This window comes from Rhyacophila brunnea, unplaced genomic scaffold, assembly GCF_057557595.1.
Source record: "Rhyacophila brunnea isolate RB1 unplaced genomic scaffold, BYU_Rbru_1.0 scaffold_1, whole genome shotgun sequence".
In the NCBI taxonomy this organism is placed as follows: Eukaryota; Metazoa; Arthropoda; class Insecta; order Trichoptera; family Rhyacophilidae; genus Rhyacophila; species Rhyacophila brunnea.
In genome coordinates this window covers 56,125,921-56,146,369 of record NW_028232751.1, presented here as the reverse complement: position 1 = coordinate 56,146,369, position 20,449 = coordinate 56,125,921, and the positions used below count along the sequence as shown (strand labels likewise).

General features: G+C 33.6%; 2 protein-coding genes across 2 annotated transcripts in view; both read left to right on the top strand.

Moving 5' to 3' along the window:
- The window catches only part of LOC147079985 (paramyosin, long form-like), a 38,047-nt gene extending 20,164 nt beyond the window's left edge, over positions 1 to 17,883 (top strand). The window contains exons 10-16 of the mRNA XM_085947474.1: positions 72 to 184; positions 9,769 to 9,958; positions 11,457 to 11,591; positions 12,511 to 12,705; positions 14,331 to 14,426; positions 15,538 to 15,819; positions 16,868 to 17,883. Coding sequence (XP_085803600.1) covers positions 72 to 184; positions 9,769 to 9,958; positions 11,457 to 11,591; positions 12,511 to 12,705; positions 14,331 to 14,426; positions 15,538 to 15,819; positions 16,868 to 17,071 — 1,215 coding nt within the window. The 3' untranslated portion in view covers positions 17,072 to 17,883. The remainder of the gene's footprint in view (positions 1 to 71; positions 185 to 9,768; positions 9,959 to 11,456; positions 11,592 to 12,510; positions 12,706 to 14,330; positions 14,427 to 15,537; positions 15,820 to 16,867) is intronic.
- On the top strand, positions 5,734 to 8,378 carry LOC147079986 (paramyosin, short form-like). The gene has a single exon (XM_085947487.1). The coding sequence runs from the start codon at positions 7,456 to 7,458 to the stop codon at positions 8,260 to 8,262; it is 807 nt and encodes a 268-aa protein (XP_085803613.1). The 5' UTR covers positions 5,734 to 7,455; the 3' UTR covers positions 8,263 to 8,378.
- Positions 17,884 to 20,449: the final 2,566 nt, after the last annotated feature.

The window sequence follows — 20,449 nt, the reverse complement described above, 5'->3', positions numbered from 1 at the left end:
ATATAAGTATGTTTCTTTATAATTAGCTAACGGCTTTTCACAATGATTAATTTTGATGCCTCAATTATCAGGGTCGCAAGGCTGAGGAACAGCGCAGCCAAAGGATGGCCGCCGAGCTCGCCCAGTACCGTCATGAGGCTGAACGTCGTCTGCAAGAGAAGGATGAAGAGATCGAAGCTATCCGGTAAGTTCTTTATATCGACGGCCCCAGGAAAAACCATGATATGAAAATAGCGTTTTAAGTTTTATTAGCTTTTTATAATATCATATTTTTTGTGCATGTCCTGTAAAAATTTCAGGTCTCTAGCATAAAAATTGACAAAGTTAGGTTTTTGACAATGGTGCTCTATATCTACATATCGCATCGACCAAATTTGTGTTCACATAAATATCCGTGGAGTATAGTCATATATCAATAAAAAAAGTGTACTGCGTTTTATTTTACGAGTAAGAAGGTTGTTTTACTTGCTATAACAGTCTTTAACGGAGATCCTAATATACGGCATGGTTTATATTGACGTATCCAATGACATATTAAATGGACGACTCACTTCATACCCGGCGCGCACGAGAAATTGTGCATGAAAGTCATTCACAGATGTATAGGTAGATGTCACGTGACCATTGACGTATCCGTTTCCATTATGCGATACAAGCTTCGAGAATTTATAGTAATATAACCTTTATTGTAATGGCGTATTAGTGGCATGACTCATTGCGTTAGAAACAGATTCTCGGTTACTTACGACTTCTCGGAGATTAGACGCAAGTGAGCCCAGCGAATCACAGGCGACTGACTGTCCAATGGTTCCTGTCATTCAATTGCATTGAATAAACATTCATCAATATCTTAAAATTGCATTTTATAAATAATAAATAATACTAATACATGCAAAGTGATATCCCATCTTTCTTGGAGTGTTTAGTAGATTTTTTTACAATTTTTAACTAGGCACATTGGCATTTTGTAACACAATAATAACGGTGGAGTCGAAACCTGACAGTCAGAAATTTTGTATGGGCAGACCCAGCGGTGTCGCCAGACCGCTTGCAAGCAGAATGTTCATTTGAGCGTAGGATACCGATATTAAAATATGAATTTCGCCATCCGGCAGACCCGACACAAAGTGAGTGTCATTTTATTTTCTAGATGCTTCGTCCATATTAATGTCATTGGACGTATCACATTAGTTTCGAAAAATATATTGGTTTATCTTCGGAAAATATTGGAATTTGCAGTAGGTAAATGCAGTTTTAGTTAAAAAGTTACTCACTAGTCACTAGTACTAGTGTTTTATATATAAAATATTATATTATTGAATATAAAACAAACAAAATAGAAAAGAATTATTTTGTACTAATATAGGTAGGTGCTTTTAATACACTAGGACACAGTAATAATGTTTAAATATAAATTTTGATTCATCAGCCAATTTAAATCCACCGCAAAATAAAGACCTCCACAAGCTTTCTTCGACTATTTTCGGTTAATTACTCTTCTACTTAGATACCCAAAAAACAATGTTGTACGTAATGTTTAAGTTTGAAATTGTTATATTATTTGATATTAAACAAATATCTAATAGAAAACGATATGGATATATCATTATAATAATTCACTATTTCAATTATTTAGATGAGTAAAAAAAGTATGTAATTATAAATAAACTTAATTTAAATAAATACCCAGCAGAAAACGACATATTTTAATTAAATATTATTACCTGTTACTAGAAAACAAATTGTTTTGCAATTAAAAATGTACCCACCTAAAATATCCGATCATGTCCGATCCTAATGAGGCCCCTCACAGATTGGAGAACAGGTTTTGTTTTTACGAGAAATGGATGTCAGCCACTTGCTCAACCTATTAGGTACGTACTCTGACTCCGACCACAAATTGAAAAACAATTTGTATCTATTTTTCAGACCCATGATTCAAACTCGGAACCTACGATGTTATAGGCCGATGCTTATACCTATAATATTATGTTTTAACTTCATAACATTATTTTATTTTCGGTACAGTATGACACATTTTGATTAAATTAGTCTTGTACATCGATAATAACAACTAGGCAGTATTTTCATGTTTAAATTACAAAATATTTTATTATTTAAAAGGAAGGACTTATCTAGCTAGCAAATACAAGAGAGTTTATTTTATTATTCTCTTAGTAAAATTCTTACTAATTACGGAATAATATTTATGACTTAAGAAAGTGAAAAAAATCATTTTTATTACTCTTTCAATGGTGAGAATTTCCGAAAGGCTTACTAATTGATTTGTACACATTGGGACCAACTTAAGCTCATTGTAAAACTTAAATACGTCCGACGTGTTAATTTTATGTTTGCAATAATATAAAAGGGTATATATTATTATTACTTTGTACATTGAATGTTTCTCGAAAACGAGCTCTGTGGATTATAAATTATTATTACATGTCGGTCACCTAAAAGAAAAGATTAGCCGGGTTTTTTGAAAACTTATTTTATCTATTATTTTCAATAGAATTTTACCGAAAAACGTGTATAATAGTCAGTTTATGAATCATTTATTGTTGTCTAGAATCTAGGTAAATAATATGTATGAGATGGGATTAACATATTGTGGTATCCCCGGTAGGTATAATATCGAACAAAATATCAATTATTGGTTTTGAAAAATCTTGTACCTACTCTCATATATACATACCTCGTATTAATTTATTGAATATGATTGTTTTAAAATATGAAAACTAGCATAAATAGTAATTACTATTTTATCGGAGTTATATAGATCGATCAAAATAGTAAGTTGAATAAAGTGCTATGAATGATAATTGATATTAAACTATGTTTTTTTGAGAAAGTATTTAATAAAACTCTACGTAATTGATTAGATTAGATAACAATATAATGTATCATTTAAAGAAAATACTAGTTAAAAGCCAACCGTTTAGAAAAATGCAGATTCGTACCACGATTATTTAAATTTTAAACTAAATATTACAATGTTGGGGAGGTACATATTTATTTTATCTTTCCAAATAAATTATTGCAATCATGACACCTCGTATTAATTAACATAACTGAGTTCAATTAAGACGTACTTATACTAATGTTTCATGATTTATGTTGACAATTAAATATAATTCAACTATGTTTACTAATCGATAATTAAACTCATATCAACAATAAACATTAGAAAAACAAAACGAAAGTTAATATGATTACTGTATCAGTATTTATAAGCTTTTAATTATAATTTTACAAGATCAATTACAGAAAGATATTATGTTGCAAAAATTGAATTAATAATTACTAATTTAATTCACTCAGTATATCCTTTATGTAAACTATTAACGAACTTATAATGATTTATTTAATGAAATATATTATCTCTCTGGTTTCGATAATTGTACTGAATATTAATTAAATTAAAATTGTTCTAGCGATATACATGACCATTAACATTACATTGTTTTTTTTCTATCTATTCTATATTTTTAATGACAAATTTGTTACGAAGTAGGTATAAAAAATAGATATTTTATTGATGGTGTAGTAAGTAGTGTTATGTACTAATTTCCTCATAACTTCTTTATTATTCCATTATAAACATTTTTCCTGAATGTTTATTATTTCGTAATGTACATATTCTGATTATTTATAAAAATATCAATAATAATTTGCAAAAAAACATAAAAAGTCATACTTAAATACATTTAAATTATAAAAACTCCGTATAAAAATATATATATATCAATATGTCCCTATACCTATCCCTTGTTAAGATTTTATAGACACGCTGTACTATTTCGAGTTAAATATTGCGCAATGTCAATTTTTCCGTAAAAGAGCGTTATAACTATAGTTGTAATTAATAAAATCGTATAGAGAAAGAAAAATGCGACGTAAAATAAGGTTTCTATCTCAGAATATGAATGTGTTATGCGGAGTCAGTAATCTATTTCGTCCGCGCAAAAGCATGTTGAATCGAGTCGAAATATAAAGTGCGTAATATTATTCCAAATAAAAACGATTTTTGGACATTATCTCAGCTGTTAATTAATTAATCACCATTAAATTTTGATAGGAATATAGACCATAAAATGGTCTATCTGATTTATTTAAATAAGATAAGAAAAAACTTACTCATTGTATATGATGAATTTAATAGCGTAAATATTTTAGTTTTTTCGCTCTCCTGAACATTTATTTTTCCTGGGGCCGTCGATATAATTCTTACTATTTCCATTTTGAAATGCCTTTATATTGTGTCATTCAAGAATCATCTGTACCTATGTCAATATAGTTAGTAGTACCTAAGTAGAGAGCCAAGTCATAGCAAAATCGAGAGCATAGATTATATAAAAAATGTCGAGAGCTTTTTCTGCAAAGTTATTTTTGTCCGTTCAAAATTTTAAATTATAGCAATCCATATCGAGTTGTTTTTTTGCTTATCCTTCACAAAAATATATTATCAATCAACTTTATTTTTGCAAAGCTTATCCACTTAATACCTTTTCTCCTACACGTCCTAAATAAATAACGAAATGTTAAGCAATTTTGCTATTTTGTTAATGCTAATGAAGCCCATTTCCAACCGTGTCCGGAAACTTGTACATATGCAGTTCGTCGTATCAGACTTTAACCGTGAATTTTTTATCAGAAATATATGCCCGTCTATTAAAGACCGTCCAACCTCTTTCAGTCGTATAGTACTGACATAATATTCATGTCTAAATTAAACACGGTTCTTGTCGGTTTACACTTTAAGGAAGCCAGCAGCAAACAAATTTTGAAAATAGCCTATATACCTACCTACTGGATTATTTGTTAGGTTGTGTTTTCATTATTGAATTCATGAATTTTGCCAAAATCGGCTATGAAAATTGAATTAATGTTCATATTGAATCTAATAAAATTGGAGACCGTATAGTAGGTATTCGGTCATCTCTTTCCGATAGAAAAAGCTCGCAGTGAAATGTTTTACGTACAATTTACATGTCACCATTTCCAAGAAGTTACACCAGCTGGCAGATAATTATTAATACGTATGAACGGGATTGTCCCAGTTTCTCGGTCAATTTGTAACTTTAAAAAAAAAAAATATAATTGAAGGAACGCTAATAGAAAGAATGGTCTCATCTGAATATAATTTTTTGTCCCGGTTTGGTAAATATAACATATCTAAGCCAATGCTTATTTGTATATTTATTGTAATATAATATAGGTACTATTATTAATACTATCGACCGAAGGTACTTGATGGAATTTGAATTTAAATTCTAATGGACTTTAGTTTTGTAGGTACTATTCCATTTGAGTCATTTTTTGCTACCCGGGATTCGCCTTTCGGCATCTTCAGGCACTATAATATGCACTCACCAAAAGGTTAATACACACTGACAACGAATACAATTGAATTTATTATAACTTTTTTACAAACATTTAACGCCAAAAATGGAATGGAGGGCACATTTTCTTAAACATAAAATTTACGTAACTTAGACTGAGTAGGTTCTTCATATACCTACTTACGTATATAGTAGTTGACAAATAAATATGTGCTGTATTTTTTAACAATCTCTAGTCAATAACCGTGTATTAATGAGGTTTTAAATAAAAACATTATAAAGTATATATAATTTATCAAAAATATATACTTAACAAAAAAGAATGACAAATCAATTAATGAATCTTTAGCATTGATTTATTCAATTAATTTTTCATACTTGGGAATGTAGGTGGATTATTTTATTTTTAAACAGTGATCCAGATTAGCATCAGTGAGTCGCGATCGGTATTTCGATGTTATTGTGTTTATTGTTGAAAATAATGATTCGCTTAAATAAATTGAACCAAACCATGAAATTTTCATCTATGCCTCACATTATACGGAGAGATAATTTTTCGACCATAAATCGGTGGTAAACTTTATATTGAAATCCTATCCTATTGCAATGGTCTCTTAATCCATTAATAATTGTAGAAAATAGATTAAAAATTAAAATTTTATGTTGATCTGTAGGTAAAGTAGGTAGATACCTAGGGGCGTCAGGTTATATGAAAGTATGATGAAGCCGGCTAGTATGGCGAAAAAGTATGGTGGGGCGGGCTGGTAATCAATTTGTGGCAAAATTTGAATGTTAACATTATATTATATGGGTACGTTATAATGACCAAAGTAAATCCTCTGTGATGCCCTGATTTTTTTTTATCGCGTCGCTATTTTTCGTAAGTTATCGGCTATTGTTGGCCTGCTTCATTCAGCTGTATGAGAAAGCCGATTTCTTGCCCCTCTTTTAATTTAATCCTACCTCTATGGTAGATACCTACCTATTTAATACTTATTTTAATTAAAATATTGAAAATATTAAAATAGGTATCAATATACTTAGATTACCCATGTCCAATCCTAAGAAGATCATAATATTATGGGCCTGCACACAGTGCAAGTTTTAACAGATTGTTGTTTATTACGAGAAATGGATGTTAGCCACTTGCTCGACCTATTATGTCCATATTCTTGGTTCAAGTACATATTGAAAGACAACAAGCGAATTTATCAGACCCATGACCTACGACATTATAGGCCTGATGCGTAACTGCTCGGCCATTGTGTTTTTCAATATTTACTTTATTTTTAATAAACACACTACCTACATTTGAATACTGACTACTACTTATGATTGAGTGGGTATGTACTTACATCTAAGCAATGATATGTAACTAACTACTGATGATTTTAGTAATATTCTATTCAAGCAAAAAAACAGAGTTGATTTTATGTAAGAATCTTTTGTACTTATGTTGTTAATTTGTATTTATTCAAAAATTTTATATTGTATATTGTGATGTAAAATATTTGAACCTTCGCTTGGAAAGTTTGAAATTGGGTTAGGATGAGTTTATGAAGTTACTACTTACATAAGAGTTTATGATAATTCCATGGTAGTGTTGCATAAGTATCTTGAAAACACGAAACGAAGACCTTTGATGGTGAGTACATAATATACCCACGAGATTATTAAGAAGTTAAAAATATCAACAGTTTTTATTTTTAGCAAGCTTGTATGTATTATTGCAATGATGCAATGACTGCAACATTGTAGGAGCTGTATACAATGGTACGAATGATTTTAAAAGTTTAATAGTCCATTTATCTGATATGCCCTAAGCAAAATTAATCGAGCGGCTTTACGCAAATGGCCCCGATGTCGCCGGCTAGCGTCGCTAGCTCAAGAATGTTCCCAGAATAGAATAGACCGAACAAGCGACGTGATGTTTAAAATTAAACGTCATGCTATTGGATGATGCACCGAACACATCACACTATTGGCAGATCAAGGCTGCCAAAAAACTACAAAAGTCTTCTACAAAGTGTGCCCCGGTTAGTCTTAATTATCATCTTAACCTTGATTATCAACGAAAATGCTCCGCGTCTAGTGAAAGACGGAAATCGAAATGTCTGCGAAAGTAAGGTTTGTCAAGAAGTGGGAAAAGCCCCCCACTGCAGTGTACGAGGACAATTATGGCTACGGAATCAATTATTATCAACCAATGATAGACTACATCAATGCTAAAGAAAAGGGTCTGACACCTGCTGTTCCTCCCCATCTCCCTTGGAATAACGAACGCGGTCTCGCTGCATATAGATCCGGAAATTCCGTCCGCTCATACAGCGAAGAGGACCTACATCGTCTGTCACAAGATGCTTCCGATAGAGCCAAGAGAGATCTTTGCCAGTTTAAAATAGCAAAGCGATCAGACTTTTCAGTACGCAAGGTGGCATCAGCCGCGAACGTTACCAAGCACGTTCAGACCGAAAGCGTCTCGTCGAAATCTCAAAAGAAAATTATTCAAAAAAACATTGAAGATACGCAGGAAAATAGAAAAAGGATGGAAAATTTGCAATCAGACTTGAACAAAATGAATCAAATCAGTGTGCATACGGCGCTAAGTTCTGCGGCGAAAGTACTCCGAGGAAAGTCCGCAAAAGCTATTGAGGCAGCATTACTATCGGAAAGTATGCGAAACATCTCAACTTCTACCGGTATGGATATTAAAGGATTCCAGAGGAATCAAAAAATCGTCGTTCATAGCAGCAGGAGTCACGCTAAAATTATGGACACGCGATGCCAGCAGCAAATGAACGAAAGCTTTATGGAGCCGTTGGATGGATTAAAAGACGATTTAAAAACGTTCGAAAACAAAAGCTCGCATTACTTTATGGATAAAAGGTCGATTTTTACATTATTTTCTCATTCATAATCTATAATCAATTAAACCCTGTCTAAGCCAAACAATAATAGTTTTGGTATATTTTGGGCGATATGACAAAATTGTGCACACTTTTTTGTTTTCGTAGGATCAAGAATACATATTACACGTATCGTTGGTTCTTTTTTTTAAATTCATTAAGCCCTGCCTAACCAAACTATAATAGTAGATAAAAAATATTATTCTATCTATAAAGTATTCAAAGTTATGTATGATTTAATTGCATAATTTTAGATATTTTATAGATGGACGAGTATTTTTTGACTATTATCTATTATGGTTTGGTTTCGCAGGGTTTAATTACATTTTATAAACTAACCAACACCATCTGTAAATTGTAATCTTATTTCTATCAAAACAAATACGTATGACTGACAAAGTTTTGTGTTTACTATTTATGGCGGATCTTAACAGCCTACCTCAATCCTTCGGCGCTGACGTATAGCGATTATTAGATATGTGTAATATAAAATATGTAGGTAGCTAACCTTAGATTAGAACCAATGCTTTCTCTAATTATGTTACAAGTGTGCTAAAAAATCTAGATGACTAAGTATTTTACGATAATTAGAACAATAAAAAAGTAAAATTGAGATGGCATAGAATTATTGTTAGACACTTACCTACCTACACGACAACTTTCTAGTGGTGGTCATTCAATGTGCTTATAATATTTTCGTAAAAATAAAGTTTTACTGTAAAAAAATAGGATGTGATTGGATTGTGCTACCTATGTGTGGTAATATTTTTTCGGATAAATCAGTTGAGGTGGTCGCCTCGTAGAAAGTACGAAAATCTTATACTTAAATTAATTAACGTATTTCTCACAATTTTAGTGTAAAAAGCAATCATTTTCTTTTAAATCCTGTTTAAATAATTATTAGCTAAATTCTAATGGATTTAAGTTTTGTAGGTACTTAATATTCCATTTGAGTCGTTTTTGCAACCCGGGTTTCAACTGATAGTATGTATTTATCATTGGTGAGTGCCTCATAGAGCCTAAAGATGCCGAAAGGCGAAACCCGGGTCGCAAAAAACGACTCAAATGGAATAAGTAGCACAAAACTTAAATACATAAAATTCCATCAAGTACTCCCCTCGGTTGATAGTTTTAATTTTAATTATTAGCTAATTTTTAACCGCTTATTGCAATGGGGCTTAGCACGTCGAACACCCACGTAGCTAATCGCTATTGAATGTGCGATCCCTGAAAATCTAGTGTGCGCGCGCACATGACATGATACTACTATAATAAGTATATAAAATCTCGTCAATATTTAATCGGGCGATATTATCATAAGATTGAATACCTATATGTATATAAATAATTTGACTGATTGCTTGATAATGTCAAATTAAAAATATAATATAAACCAATTATTTTACTATTTCTACAATAATTACATATTTACCAAGGAACTAAATAGGTAACATATTTGGCAATAATTATTGTGTATTAATTTTTGACTGATGTGTTTTATTCTATTTGAATTATAGCAAGCAGACAAGCATTGAAATTGAGCAGTTGAACGCTCGCGTCGTCGAGGCTGAGACTAGGTTGAAGACTGAAGTCTTGCGCATCAAGAAGAAACTCCAAATCCATATCACAGAACTGGAAATGTCACTTGACGTTGCCAACAAGACAAACATCAATCTTCAACAGACAATCAAGAAACAGTCTCTCCAAGTAAGTCAGAAAAATGTACCTAGTTGTAGTGAGTAGTCAGTTATAGAAAAACTTCATCCTACACAGGTTGATCTTTTATGGTAGGTATCGACAAGAATTTTGAACTGAGACTTCAAAGAAAAAAAGGCTACTAAGGCTAGTGATAAACTTAGCTGAAAGTAATGTCACATTGAAGATTCATTTGCTACATTAGACTTTGTAGGAAAAACGTACCTACATTCCATTATGATATTGTGTCCATACACGCATTATAATATTATCTTCAGTGTTCATAAAATTTAACAGATTACTCTTATTAATACTATCGACCGAACGCTCGACGCAGTATGTAGAAGTATATAGAATTTAATTTTTATTACTAAATTTTTAAGCCATAAAACACTGGTTTTGCCATAATTTAAAATACAATACGGGATTATACATACATTTCAACACTAATGTTTTCAGATTTTTTTATTAAGTACTAAAACTTCAGAGCCGTTTATCTCCTAATCATCTAATATGGAGTTAAAGTTGTTTATTAAAAAATGCTAAAAAATACACAGAATACCCATTATTTTACACGGAACATTTGAGTTCCGCGGAATACCATTTGGCGAACACCACTGTGGAACATTACTCTGCCCTTAACTTTAGTGATATGTTGGGATGTTGGGGGAGGGCGCCAAACATCGTGGCCCGTGGGCTCAAATACGCTGAATTTGTATATTTAATGTCACGTATTGGACATCCCAAGTAGATCGCTCCTGTAGAATAGTTCTAGAATGAGACAAATATATACCAACACATAATGTAAAATTTTATTATATTTCAGTGAATCCGTAAATGCTTTGAAATTTTATTTGTCAAATAAAGTCCTGTCATTAAAAGGGTATTTTTCCTATTGATAAGGGTATCGGAAAATTATATACGTATAATATACTTACTGTCAGAGATACTGTTGACAGTAAGTATTATCGCGGCCATAACAAGAAAATTTATGGGTAAACATGTATTATTCTGCAGTTGCAAGCTTGCATGCATGAATCAAAAAAGCTTGGAAGTTCGATGTTAAAATTAAGTCACCGTTCAATAATAAGTACCAAAAACGTTCTGGAATCCCTCGCAAGTGTGTATTATAAATAAGTCGAAACAGTATATTGTCTATATTATAGTAGGTATTTTCGTAGTCCAACATATTTGGAAATATATACCTACCACTTTCCATCAAAGGAATGAGACAGTAATGCTAGTTTTGAAGGAACATAATAGTCTCATTCATATCAGTTGTCTTATCAATTTGCCCATATTAGAGGGTAGTTATGTAAGTGGCGATTAGAGCGTTCACACGCTGTTTCATTGCTCGTGGGTTTAAATCCCACGGCTACGTTAAGGCTGTCCGATGACAATGAACCACCGAACCGTCTGAAAATATTCGAAATACGAATCCTCTCACATGAATGAGAACCCATGTTTTTAATTAGTTAAATTCATCATTATTTTTTAAATCTATTTACAGTTGACCGAACTCCAAGCTCACTACGACGAAGTACAACGCCAACTCCAAGTCACTCTTGATCAATACGGAATTGCTCAGCGCCGTCTCCAGTCACTCACCGGAGAAGTCGAAGAAATCCGTGGAAACTACGAATCCGTAAGTATCTACACTCCCGTTGACCATAATACAATCGTTTCCGTAGAAATGGAGAATTCGATGAATTCTCTCATATTCCCATATTTGACGATGATAAAAGAGGATATATTTCATAATTACCAGCGGCTCTATACTCCAATGCCGTACGGGGACTCCGGGTTCGATTTCCGGTGATTTCATAATACATACATCATACATGTGATTTTCTCAATTCTGAGTGTTTCTGCGATGTATTTTGCAACTGTAATTGAACCCGTGGAACGAAAATGATTGCTAGATCACAATAATTTATCCCGAAATGTAATAATTTTACAATCATGTATTCACATACCTAATCATATTTATAAATAAACAAGAATTGGTATCCGGTAATAAAATGCAATTAATAAATGTAGTAAGGTGGGTACCACAATTCTATGAAGATAATAATAGGTATCTATAGACTAAAATATTATTGTACGGAATTTAAAATGTCCATAGTGGAAAAAAGACATATTACGCATTATTCGATAAAAATTTAAAAAAAGATACCGGACACGGACATTGACCTAAAAAAAGAGGACGTGTGGGAACCCTAATCCTGAGTGGATATTATTTCGTCAGTTTCGTAGAATTATCTTCATTTTGATATCAATTATTTTATTAAAATAATTTGATTTATTATTTACAACTATAGTCAATTTATTCTTATGTATTGTGTAAAAAAAAACGTTGAAAAACATAACTATTCATTGAATCAATTAATTGACCCGCTGAATCCGACGAATACCTACCTACTGATAATAATTACTTAAATTACATGCAGTAGGTACCTACCTTAAACTTATTGTATTATATTGTAATTAATGCGATGCTGTTCTAATAAGAATTGAATCTGAACGAAACAATTAATTATACCTATCGACTGTATTTTTATTAGGCCCTTCGTGCCAAGCGCGTTGTTGAACAACAATATGAAGAATCCGTGACCCGCATCAATGAGCTGACCGTCATCAACGTGAACCTCGCCAGCAGCAAATCCAAGATTGAACAGGAGCTCTCTGTCATTGCCGGAGACTATGATGAGATCACCAAGGAACTGAGAATAAGCGACGAAAGATACCAGCGCGTCCAGGTAACAATAAATCACTACATGAGCATTATCATTGTACCTACCTACCATCACCATCACTACGGATGCTTTAGCGGCGATCTGTACAACTAAAATCCGCTCCTTACGTCATATAAACCCACATCCGTTTCAGTCTTTTACATGGTTATATGTAAATTGTACGTAAAACATTTCACCATGGCACAGTTCGCCGCGAGCTTTCATTTCGGCAAAATTCATGAATTCGAGAATGAAAACCTAACCTAACAAATAATGCAGTATTTTCGGCTATTTTCAATTTTTTTTTGCTGCTGGCTTCCTGTAAAGTGTAAAGTAAACAGACAAGAACCGTGTTATATTTAAACAATTTTATGTCAGTACTATAGGTACGACCCAAAGAGGTTGGATGGTTGGAAGGTATTTAATATACATTATAGGTATATATTTACGATACCACATTTATTTTCACGGTGAAGTGTGATACGGTGAACTGCATACGTACAAGTTTCCGGACACACTTTTACATTGCGTACAACGCTATGAAATCGCAATGAATCCTATGAGAAATGGGTCAATCAAAAGTGTGAATTAGGAGACTGTCAATTAATTATTTTATTTTGATTTGCTCTAATAGACTTTGCCATTTAAATAATTTTCATCACTGATAAAATCCCCCTTAATTTGATCGACTTTATTATTATTATTACCAATGTAAAAAAAATATTGCTCTGCTGTCAATGAAGTAATATATTCGAAATATCACCTTTTAGTAAGTACTAAGTAGGTAGGTACTTTTCAAAATAATACATGGTCATTTCCGACAACCATTTCCGATATTTTTTCGACTGGCAATTTAAAAAAAAATGTCAAGTTTCTATAAGGTTCGTCGTACAGCGCGAGTGCTTTTCCTATAAAGGCTTAATCATTATTAATAAATTAATCAGAATAGGAAACTTGCACACTTTTGTGCACGCCAACCGAAAATATTAGGAGGCCACCCGGCGCCCCTAAAGCAATGTCAGCACAACTTTGAAGGTGGCCTAACGTTAGCCACGGTATATGTCCGCATAACGGTTGTGGAGACGGCGATATTTCCAACAACATTATCATTATATACCTATGTACCTACATGTAGTACGAAATTGGAAAGTTGCAATATGTTTGGCATAGATAGATAAATACATTGTAATTATTAACCTACCTACTTACGTTCATAGGTACATAATATATACACACACAGTATCTCCGAGCGCCAAAATTTTAGTCTAACTGTCTAACAATATAATTATAATACAGTTGGCAACAAGTTGTAAGCCGTTGATACGTGAATCATTTTGTTTTGTTTTTATGGAAACAAATTCAACCGCATTTCCCTTCCGATACATCGCATACCATGAATAAAGTGGTATGTATACCATCGTTTTGGACACAATCAGATCAGGCTGTGGTGGCCGCAGATGAGAATCACCATAAGCAATAAAATAAAATTCAATTTGTTCATTCGCGTCTACGTCTCTGAACTTTGGCACAATACTCAATTCTCAACACTGTCGTATTGGGGCGGTATTAAAAAACTAGTAGATACCTACCTAACTATTTTTTTCTTTTAAATTTATCAATTACTTCTACAGACATGTTCTCTTTTTTAGGTTGAGTTGAAACACTCCGTAGAAGTACTCCACGAAGAGCAGGAAAGAATCGTCAAGATCGAGGCAATTAAGAAGTCTTTGGAGATTGAAGTCAAGGTAAATAATGCCATTTCCTACAACGTTATGTAAACTAAGGAATTAATACACATGTACTCCAATATACTATATACTAAACTTTATACTAAAATTTTAAGTTCATATAAATAAATCTGTCTTATGTACCTAATACAAGATATTAAAATAAATGATAACTACTTCACTGCTGTATTTAAAGATCGAAGCACATATTAACATAGCACAATCTCTCTTTCTGTGATGATTTTCGGATTGTAACCTGGTAAAATGGTATGCTGGTAACGGGCAGTTTCTCGATTTCGGTATAAACTGGACATCAATATAATATAAGTATTATTACTAGCAGTATAACCCGGCGCTGCCCGGGGGTGGAATGGTTTAATATTTGAAAATAAATATTCTAAATGTAATACGTAGAGTGCAAAGGTTGAATTTAAAAAAGTTAAAAAATATAATATTAGAGATTATTATTTTTATTTAAATATCTTAAAAAGAAGTACATATTCAATTTACTATTTTAAGACTTTTCTATATAATATCCATCCATTATATAAAATAAATATCCAATCCATCATTCCAGGGTTTTTCGATATACTTTTTTCCATTTGGTGCCAAAATATATAGATTTTTACTACTCCCCACTCTTGATGCCGCTACATACAATTATTGTCCGTGAGTGAAGCATTCCGATCTAATGTGGCAGCACTGCGTCGCCCGCGCCAACCTGCCGATTAGCGATTCTAATAACAAAATTATTTGCATCTAACTTTGCCATTTAACCTCCGATCGAGCTGAAATAAACGCCAATATTTTTTAAATGTACACATTTTAGCGACATTTTCAATAAAAATGGAGGTTGCAGCATTAACTTCCACGTTTCAAGGCCCTGTACGCGGTGCCCTTTTTCCGAAAAAACCGCAAAACTGTCCCCGGGGTGTAACGGGGGTGTTATTGGGATGAAAATGAATTATATCGGTCATTTAAATAGTCTTAGGAGCCGTAGTATTGGCATTAAACTTAAACTTAAAAGTCACTTATCAATTTAGTCTTGAAAATGAAATGGCAATAATTATAAGATACCTACTATTTATTGAACAACTCTTATATTAGTTTACTCGTTGTTTGGTTTTAGAACTTATCCGTCCGTCTCGAAGAAGTCGAAACCAATGCAATCGTCGGAGGAAAGAGGATTATCAGCAAATTGGAAGCACGCATGCGTGATCTGGAACTCGAGCTTGACGAAGAAAAGAGAAGGCATGCTGAAACCATCAAGATCCTGCGTAAGAAGGAACGCACTGTCAAGGAGGTCCTCATCCAGTGCGAAGAAGACCAGAAGAACATTTCACTATTGCAAGACTCGCTTGATAAGACCTCACAGAAACTTAGCATCTACAAGAGGCAGATCCAAGAACAGGTTTGTTAATGGGAATTATATTTTTTTAATGTAGGTATTTTCACAATTCATTTAGTTAATGCACAATTCATTGGTATTTTTTTTTAAGAATCTTTCGAAGGTAACATACCTAGTAGGTACCTACATAGAGAGATAGGAAGTACCTACATTACTGTATAAAGTGCCTAATATAAAAATAGGTGGGCAATGTGGGCAACTATTGAAGCCTTGAATTATATTTATAAATTTACATATTGCGATTTTCTTAATATTATTTATATCTATATTATCATTGTCATTGCTTTGACAAAAAACATCGTAAATTTTAATAACCTAGAGCAGGGGTCAGTATTTTTTTTTGTAAAGGGGCAAATTGTAAATGTTTTAAGCTCTGAGCACCAAAAGGCCAACTCAAGTTATTACCCATGTAGTTTTCGCCAATTAATTGAACATTTTTTGAATATAATAAATACATAAGCACAATACAATGTATTGTTTGAAATACAGCTCTAGTAATTCGATTGCTTTTTTTGAGATGACATTTCAATAAATTAGGGTTTGAAGTTAGTACCTACTCCATATAATCAAAATTAGGTCATCTATTAATACTGATCATTCGATTTAACATACATATTTCATCTTTAAAAATGTCTTTTCACGCAGATAAACAGAACGCAAACAGATGTAAATTTCCTAGTACATACCTATATGATTTGAATGAACTCTGGTCATTGCTTGGAAATGAAATTATATAATTCAGATTCGTTTCATAAAATTTGTCTTTAGCATGTACACTGGAGATTAATCACTTCCAATTGAAGGTTAAGTGGGAACTCCTCGATTTTTACAGTGATATGTTATAATATGTGGAGTGAGTGCTTGGTTTGGTAATGATGACTGACGAGTGACGACGTTCAAAAGAATTAAAAATGTAAAAGCAACTGGGTCATACAAAAAGAAGCGGGGAAAGTGGCACGCGTGTCATAGGTTCGCCATCCCTGACCTATACTGTATGGATGTATGACGGAATCTATTCTAAATCATTTAATTGCTTTCGTTTTCTTTGCAGGAGGGCATGTCCCAACAGAGCGTAACTCGCGTCCGCCGCTTCCAGAGGGAACTTGAGGCCGCAGAAGACCGCGCCGACAGTGCCGAGAGCAACCTGTCTCTGATTCGTGCCAAGCACCGCACCTTCGTCACCACCTCCTCCGTGCCCGGAAGCCAAGTCTACCTCGTGCAGGAGTCGTCGACCACCAGGACCATCACCGAATAGACGAGCACTCTCCATCTATTTCATCAATCACAAAACTGTCTTTCGAGATACCACTAAACAACAGAAAACGTACATTAATACTTCAACAAAAAAAAACAATAAATAAATAATATATAAAACATCTTCTTTTTTCATATTTTTGTTGTCATTTACACCATATTATCATACACGTGTGCACGGACGTGCATATTTTTTGATCATCATTATGAAGGACTGTACGAGAAGTAACTATTTATATAAATATAAGAAAAAACTTAGTAATGTTTTTCATGGGACATTATATTCAGCGAATATTATTGTAAGGAAAATGTAAAAAAAATGAGGAATTTCATAAAGTATTTATTTAACTGGTACCGCCATTTTTTATTTATTTTTATTATAGTGCAGAATACTTAACGCGCACTGGCTTTCGCCTGATTAATTTTTTTCATCTGACTCTTTGATATTTTAACGAATGCCATTCGATTATTTTTTAAGTTGTATCCCATATTAAGAAATAAAAGATAAACTAACAAAGAGTTCAAACGAATCTGATACATTGTAAATATAATTGTTGATATTTTTGACTCTTCGCCAGGTGGAATTTGTCAACGGAACAGAATATCTCAACGGAATATTAATTAATATTGGGAACAAATTTCACTTGGCAAGAACATTGATAACGCATTTCCAGCAATACAATCGGTTTACATTTAAATGGGTAAAATAATAATATAATAATTACCTATGCAAAATTGCCGTTTTCAATCCTTATAATTTGTGACTATTATTATTTATGATATCAATATATCAAATAAATGTTTTTAAATGAATCATGTATTATTTCTACCCAATTAATGAAAATATTTAATCATTCAAGGTATGTGCCTAGGGCCCTAGCAGGATCTCATCAACTTTCTTCCGAGTTGTACATTTATGTACATTTTTCATTTCAAGCAATTCATTTATTTTTCAAAATTTGTTAGGTAACGAAAAATGTTGATATAAAGGACATTTTTGAAGCGTTGAAGTTGAAGGGCATGGCACAAATAAGGTTGGGATACACTGATATCAATAGTGAAGGGTGGAGGTAGGCTGTTAAGATCCGCCATAAATAGTCCACACTAAACTTTGACAGTCATATGTTTTTGTTTTCATTAAAATAAGACTACAATTTAAAGATGGTGTTAGTTAGTTTTTAAAATTCAATTTTATTAAACCATGCGAAAACCAAGCCATAAGAGATAATAGTCAAAAAATACTCGTATACCTATCTATAAATATCTAAAATTGTGCAATTAAATCATATATATCTTTGGATATTTTATAAATAAAATAATATTTTTTATCTATTATAGTTTGGTTGAGGCAGGGCTTAATGAATTTAAAAAAAATAACCAACAATATACCTACCTATGTAATATTATGTATTCTTAATCTAACGAAAACGAACACGTATGAATGAAAAAGTGTGCACAATGTTGTCGTATCGCCCAAAATATACGAAAATTATTATTTATTATGGTTTGGCTTGGGCAGGGTTTCATTGATTTTTAAAAACTAACCATAACCATCTGTAAATTGTAGTCTTAGTAATAAAAACAAATACGTATGACTAACAATTTATAGCGAATCTTAACACCCTACCACAACCCTTCGCTATTGCTAGGTATAACTCATGCCTAATCTACATACCTACATAGGTACCTACTGACGGGGCCCTCTACTGCCACGGCTAGTTCCAAGGGTTTGGAAGCAGAGGTTGTCAATGCCAAGAGGAGTCACAGGCCAAGGTCTTCAGATGGTTGGTAACCAGAATAAAAACTCACAGTCGGAAAATGGTCCATATATTGTTCATGTTCACAAAAGTTCACAATGGTTCATTATATTATAATTATTGGTGTTCAGAAGGTTAATATTATTCACATAAATGTTCGAAGCACGGTATACGGTCATCCGTCAAAGATAAAGTACATTAACACTCGTAACAAAGAAATATTAATTCGAAGAAAAATTTCACAATTGTCCAAAGTATCAAGAGGTCACCACTATTAAGCTTGGATTGACGGTCAGGTTCATGCGACCCGATGGGCGGCAGATAAAAGTCAAAAGAAGATTCGGGGCCTCCGTTGAGGAACCACTGTACGAAACTATACTTCCCGCTCGAAAATATTAAAGTACCGGATAGGTCAGGATAAAGTAACATAAGGTCGGGGTTAGGTATTTGTAAATGATTTCTCGCGCCGAAACGTTAGAGTCCAACTTTAGGTATTTAACCCGCAGGAGGAAAGGGGGAGTTGGGTGGGCCCAAACTCCTGTGCAATCTTGCACAAATATATGAATTTGTATGGAAATGTCAGACCGACGTCCTGCGTGGACTCGGCCCCGGAGGCAGTGAAAAACTGGATACAGGATTCAAAATTCCTGGGTTTTTATCTAAATCTGGAGATTTCATCCCCTAGGACGAGCGTTCCATGGGTCATAAATCCACATATCATTTTCACTATGAGATTTGGACTTAATCGATCGCCCCGCGAAATCGCAAGTCGCGAGAGAGCTGAAATCAACTGTATTTGGTGTGCGCGGGCCGCTGGTACAAAGTCGTAGCCGCGATATCCCGCTGGGCTCGCGTTTTCACTTAGCTCTTCATACAAAGAGTGCGTTTTTTAGCTTGTATTGTACTTTAAGATTTCAATTAACCAAGCGAAAACTCAACGCATCGAAGAGTGTGATACGTCAAATTGCTCTTCAAAAGCTAGCATATGAGTATACACCTCGCGACATAAGTCTCGCCATGGTTGAGCGGCGGGAGCCACAAGTTCGGACCTATAAGTGGGCCGCCCGCGCACTACGTATACATTAACGACAAAAATTAAAATTATTAAAATACTAGGCCTTATTCTCTATGCATGCATATAAATGTTATATCTAATTAATTTATAATTAAGGCGGTAAAATTAATCTTGTCCTGAGCTCTATATCTCGCGAACTCTTATAGTTACGCGTACTATGGAATAACTGAGATCTCCGCGGTTTGTAGACGCGTACGTCATTTTAAATTTTACGTTGATCGGACACGCGCAGTTCTAGTTATCATTAATAATGTGTTTGTATGGGGATCTAGCGGCTGTCACGGATTGCGTAACAAGGACGGGGCTCCACACATGAGCGAGTAGGCTGCGGTCGCGGTCGGGATAGGGAATTGATCCAGTTGTGCGAGGGAGACAACTGTCCGGTTACCGACTGGCGAACGCAGCTCCAAGAGCCGCTCCGCGTATGTTACATATGACCCGCGAGAAAAACCGCGGGGTAATCGCGCGCGAGATGCGTTGATTACGCGCATGATATTAATATGGAAGTGATGAAAATTAGAAGTCAAGGGTATTAGGTACCTCACGA